At 48.9% G+C, this 5,994-nt stretch overlaps 1 protein-coding gene across 3 annotated transcripts; it reads right to left on the reverse strand.

Annotated features, from left to right (window-relative positions):
- Positions 1 to 881: 881 nt before the first annotated feature.
- On the reverse strand, positions 882 to 5,711 carry LOC133903092 (receptor protein kinase-like protein ZAR1). 3 transcript variants are annotated; one of them, XM_062344470.1, is made up of 3 exons: positions 5,317 to 5,711; positions 2,428 to 4,267; positions 882 to 1,887 (listed from the first exon to the last, which is right to left on the reverse strand). In XM_062344470.1, exons 2-3 carry the CDS (start codon positions 3,908 to 3,910, stop codon positions 1,238 to 1,240), a joined length of 2,133 nt encoding a protein of 710 aa, XP_062200454.1. In that variant the 5' UTR covers positions 3,911 to 4,267; positions 5,317 to 5,711; the 3' UTR covers positions 882 to 1,237. The 3 variants fall into 3 exon arrangements, with proteins under 3 accessions (XP_062200454.1, XP_062200448.1, XP_062200439.1); XM_062344464.1 differs by having other exon boundaries at positions 2,428 to 4,793; XM_062344455.1 differs by having other exon boundaries at positions 2,428 to 5,711.
- Between the last annotated feature and the right edge of the window lie 283 nt (positions 5,712 to 5,994).

Raw genomic sequence — 5,994 nt, forward strand, 5'->3', positions numbered from 1 at the left:
TTATCACTGCTCATTGGTGCTGCTGACCGTAGAATAGAATCACTGCCGTCACAGGACTATAACTGCCAAGCAAACGAAGAAGAGATCGAGCGTCGATCGGAAAGGTCGCTGGCATGCGACCGAGCCCACCTGAGTTTGAGCCCTACTGCCTACGCAGGTGCTTACCTGCTGCCTGAAATTAAATCCTAGACTGAGATTAGATCCCAGACAGGTTGTATGTACGCATGTATGCGTGTTGAGTGGTATTACATATTTTCTACACATTGAGAGCTTAAAACCTTCCAATTTATCTTTAGCATGTGTAAGAAATATGTGTGCGCGCACATATGGTGTGAGTGAGATATGAGTCGGTTATGTATGTCCTCCATGTACTTAATAAAGCAAACACAGAGCCTGTAGCTTGCAAATTGGCGTTGCATTTACTGAACAGCCAGGTTTTAGGATATACCCTTGCCTTACCACTAAAAACAGCCGGACTCTGTTTTTTGTAGAGCGAAACATTAAGATTCTGTGCAGTAGCATCTCGTGAAAACTGAAGAGTAGTAGCTGCTCGTACCAACTAACAAAAGAGACTATAAGAGTGCATTGCGCAACAACATCACACTGCTTCTTTTCATCCTAAAAATACCAGCCAGTACCATATCGCTTTCCATTCAAAAACTCTTGAAGACCAGAAGGAAGAACATCGCCTGTACACCACCAGGTTTAGCCACTGTCACTTTAGCACTTCGCCATAATCTATCCCCTCCAAATGTAAAGACCGAGCAGTGCTCCTGCTCATCGTTCAAAAAAGAATGTAAAGACTGGCCATGCTTTTAGGAGTTCCAGCATACGGGTACGATAATTCATCATGGCCCAGACATGCTTTCACTATAAGAATATTCCAGATAATAGGCCACAAAATAATTATAGCCAGAAAGGCATGCATGGTCCAGTTTTTCAAACAAATGCTCAGGGTCATAATACTACTAGTTGCTGTTCATTCATAACAGAGAGCACGCATACAGGTAGTTAAACTAACTCATTCCCATAATGTCACCATTAAGCAAGCACAAGAAAGACACATCCCACGATAGCAAACTAATTATATGAGCTAGCACCTAACTTGCTAAGAGCCCATGTGGGCACTAAATACTGAACTACTGGAGCTTCGTGTTCTCCTAAGCATCGTCCCATACTTGAGCTGTACAACCGTCATATTCCACCCAAAATCACAGCATTCCAAGATAGCACTTTTCTAGCTTGAACCGTTGAGGCGCTCCAAGGTTTCTGCGACATGCCTCATGGACGGTCGCCGCTCAGGATTCGCCTGAACACAAGCGAGAGCAACTTTCAGCACTGCAATCATCTCGTCCTCTCGTTCCGAGTCACAGGCAAGGAAAGGATCGAGCACATCGGCGGACGGTTTCTTCTCCTCGATGCAGAATTGGACCCATTGAACCAGATCCATCTGCATGGTTTCTAGGAGAATAGCAGGCGATCTGCCAGTTATCATTTCGAGCAAGACCACACCGTAGGAGTAGACATCCCATTTCTGGGATGGTTTCAGCGTCTTCAGAGCTTCTGGTGCTTGATAACATGACCCTTTGCTCACGAGAGGGCTCACTGAGGCATCTGATTGCTGGCTCGGAACCTTTTCTAAACCAACTCGATCTGATTGCGCGAAAGGTGATGCTCCAGCAATGTTTGCAAGTCGCCCAAGGCCAAAGTCTGAAATGTATGGCTCCATGTTTGTTCCAAGGAGCACATTGTTTGGCCTCAAATCCCCATGAACATACTTTTTGGGGCTGAATTCATGCAAGAAAGACATCCCCTTGGCGACTCCTTGCATGACCTTCAGACGGGCATCCCATGGCAATGGCGTGAATGTCATTGTCCCAGGTTTACCTGAAAGCCATAGCAATTTGACAGAGCAAGGAGTCAGCAAACATATCACTAGCTCGACACAACCACACATGTCCTACTAGAAGGTGAGGATATAGTCAAACAATCTCTGTTACAATAGGCAAGAGAATCTCCAAGTTCTGAATAAAGATAACAACTAACAGCAGGGTAGGTTATATCAGAAAAGTCAATCTTTGACGAATACCAGAATACAAATCCTACCAAACTTATATAAAAACTAATAATTGATCAAAGCCTGGAGAAAAAGAGAAGTTGGTATGAACTTAATTCCAATCCTAACATACTAGTTTCAAAGAACAAAACAATAAAAAGGTTGCACACAATTACACCAAGCGCATACCAAATTTCCACCCTACCTGCAGTTATTATGCTAAATTAAAGCATTGGGAATTACGATCGTGATCCACAAAAGTATTATAAGGAACTTCTCAATAATTTGTTCATGGAACAACAGAATCAATAGAAAAGGGCACAGCAAAGGCTTTGTAAATCTTGATGTTAGTCACAAAACCATGCACGTACCATGAATTGCTGCAGCAAGGCTTCCATTAGGAATGTAATTGTATATCAGCAACTTCTCATCAAAAGACCAGTAGTAGGCTCTCAAGGTAACAATGTTAGGATGCCGGACCTTGCCTATAGCCTCAACCTCAGTCTGAAATTCCTTAAACTTCTGCAATCCCCCCTCCACAAGCCGCCTCACCGCCATCGTGAGCCCATCCTCAAGGACCACCTTGTACACAATCCCAATCCCACTCTTCCCTAGCACAAATGCTGACGCCTTGAGTAGCTCATCCAGATCAAACATCACTTGCTGGTCCAACGCCACAAGATCATAATGCTCCACATGCTCGGATGGAGTCTCGGACTCATCCTTGCCGAAACAGCCGCGATCCTTGCCACACCTCGACCCTTTAGAACCGGCAGCCGCACGATGCCCCTTGTCCTTGGATGAAATCGCCCTCCAATAGCAGTAGAAGAACACCAGCGCAATGATCAAAATTCCCACCACATCACTCAGCGCAATGGCCACAATGGCTATCTTCCCCAGCCCCTTTCTCCTCCATTTGCCACCACCAGCCGCCTCGGGCGCGGTCGAGTCCCCATCCTTGGGCACGAACGAATCGGACGACGGCACGGTATCCGGCGAGCACGGGTTCTTGAGCGGCGGGCCGCAGAGGCCCGGGTTGCCGACGAATGCCTTGGGGCCCTGGTTCTCCAGCGCCCCGTTCCGCGGGATCGGGCCGGACAGGTTGTTGTATGTGAGATCGATGTACACCTTCTCCGGCAGACTCCCGAGGCTCGCCGGAATGGGCCCCGAGAACTCGTTGTGCGAGAGGTCGACCGTCCCAGGGAGCCTGGACAGGCTCCCGATGTCGTCCGGGATGGCACCGGAGAAGTGGTTGTAAGACAAATCGAGCCGCTCCAGCGCCGCCATGTCCCGACCGAACCCCTCCGGGAGCGGGCCGGTGAGATTGTTCCGGGCGAGCGCGAGCGCGCGGAGCCGCCGGCATTTCAGGATCGACGCGGGGAGACTGCCGTTGAGTGCGTTGGAGGAGAGGTCGAGGATCTGGAGGTACGCGAGGTCCCCCAGCTCCTCGGGGAGCGGGCCGTACAGTGCGTTGCCGTAAAGGACGAGGCTCCGGAGCGCGGGGGAGCCAGCGAGGAGGGCCGGCGGGACGGGGCCGAAGAGGCGGTTGCTGCGGAGGTTGAGGTGGCGGAGCGAGGCCGGGAGCGGGGACGCCGGCAGCGCGGCGACGAGGCGCTTCCGGGGCAGGGAGAGCGCGACGACGCGGCGGCGGCCCGTCGAGTTGGTGTCGGCGGAGCAGGCGACGCCGTTCCACGCGCAGGGGTCCGGCGCGGTGGCGTTCCAGTTCGCCAGCGCGCCAGTGGGATCTTGTAGGACGGCGGACTTGAAGGCCAGCAGCGCCTGCCCGTCCGGAGAGAGCGCGTTGGCGGTGGTAGCGGCGAGGAGCAGGAGGACAATGTGGTGGAGCGCCGCCATGGCGACGCGTTGTGCGCGAGTGGCGACTGGCGAGTGGGGCGGTGCAGTGGTGAAGTGTGGGTGGGCTGGGCAGCTGTTGGAGAAGTTATCTTACTAGCAATCTTTGGTCGGGTGTGTTTCCCAACAGCACTAGCCAAGCTAGAAGGTGGCGTTTGGATGAAGCTTTGGAATGGGAACGCGATGTGAATATTGGATATGAGACGTGGGTTACGGTTTAGGAAATAATCAGCTTATACTATTCTTATGTTTGGCATTTGGATATGGGATATGTGCTAGACGTGAGAAATATATGTACAATTCACTAAAGGACACGACTAATGCCTGCACATGCATTCTACGGTTATTCTGTTCACACACCTAATCAGGAAAATAACTTAATTAGACGCATTCCTAATCTAATAAACTACTTGAAAAGCACCCTACGCAAGAGCGCACCCATGCCAGCGCTAGCGCAAACACCCCATCTCACGAAGCGAGCTCATCTGCTCATCGTAGTTGAAATGCATGGACCAGTGCATCCCATAGTCCCTCACAATAAGCATACTTGAGACATAACAAGTATTTATTTTAGGGAGACGAAAAAATTAAATTGACAAAAGCAAATCATTATCACTTGAAAAGCATTTAAATTAATTCAGCGAGCAAATTAGAACAACTTTAAAAGCAAATTATATTGTGTATGCCATTGGCTTTCATAGGAAGATACGATGAGACGGAAAAGGTGAATTGTTAAGCAATTTTTATCATCACTTGAAAAGCATTCTTATTAATTCTGAGAGCCATGCGGCGGTGGCAGCGGTGTAGCGAAGAACACAGCAAGGTGGGGGCGAACCACTCTGTGCCCGTCTTGTTCGTTTGTGAAAACAAAAAACAAAAAGCAAACCTGTGGAATTTTGAGGAGCAAAATCAGGATATTTAGAAAAGACAAATAAAATGGTCCTAAAAAGCAAATCTAGGTATAGTTTAAAAAGGCAAATTAAGATCTCAGAAAGAGCAAATTGGTTTAAAATTTATGGGCAAATCACATCGAAACATTTGAGTAAATCACGATTACATAATGAGCAAATTGATTGAACAAATCAAATCGACATAACATTTGAACGTAAATAGTTGATTTCAAAAACCAAATTAGGATTACTACAAACCAAATAAAAAAGCAATTTGATTTTTTTTTCTCAGCACATTTGACTCTGTGTATAGGCAAAATTGGCTCTGTAGATAGGCAAATTTGACTATGTATATAAGCAAAATCAATATGAACTCAGAAAAGGCATATTTGTTTTAAATGAATAGCAAAATCAACTAAACCGAGAAAACAAATTTGTTTCATATTACAAGCAATTTTGCATGCTATCGCCGGAATTCCACTGATTTTGCTTATGGCATGGAAAAAATTGGTGGCTCACCACTCCACAATGGACTCGCTGCCTGCCTCCTGCTGGTCGAGGCCTCGACGCATCGCCGTAGGGCTTGCTGCCCCATCGTGGCCTCGCTGTGCTGCTGCTTGTGCCGCCTCCCCGCCATGGCCTCGCCGCTGTGACCCGCTCACCGAGGCCTCGACGTGTATCCGCAAGCTGGCTGCTGCACCACCACGGGCTCGCAGCTCGCTGCCATGGGCTTGCCACCCGTCGAGGCCTTGCCCCATCACCACGGGGTCGCCACCCCACAATGGCCTAGCCGGTTGCAGCTCACTCGCCGAGGCCTCAACACGTCGCCACAGGCTCGGGTCACCACGCGGCCGCAGGGTCGCCACCCTACAGTAGCCTCACCACAACATTTCATCAGAGATGAGCGAGAGATGAGAGGGGGGGGGGGGGGGAGAGAGAGCCGAGATGGAGGATGCTTCAATGGGAAAATCGTCGTGCGCTGAAGATAAGCCTTGGGTAGTGGGCCCCACCAAACATTTGGAGCCTTCCGTTTCACATCAATGCATCGTAGGCAGTGTGAAGTGAATTTTGTAATGGGACACACATATCTCTCGGATTCAGATCAGGCGGTCCATGATGTGTGCATGCTGAAAGACAAACGTAAGCACGGTAGAAAACTAGTCTTTACCTTCCCTAAAATGTTATTTTCTTGCATGT

This window comes from Phragmites australis, chromosome 2 (genome assembly GCF_958298935.1).
Source record: "Phragmites australis chromosome 2, lpPhrAust1.1, whole genome shotgun sequence".
Classification (NCBI taxonomy): Eukaryota; Viridiplantae; Streptophyta; class Magnoliopsida; order Poales; family Poaceae; genus Phragmites; species Phragmites australis.

Bases quoted from the DNA above. Each gene is read 5' to 3' on its own strand.
- LOC133903092 (XM_062344470.1), bottom strand. From the start codon at position 3,910: ATGGCGGCGCTCCACCACATTGTCCTCCTGCTCCTCGCCGCTACCACC. The intron at 1,888-2,427 runs GTACGTGCATGG...TATGGCTTTCAG, and splicing joins CCTTGCTGCAGCAATTCATG to GTAAACCTGGGACAATGACA.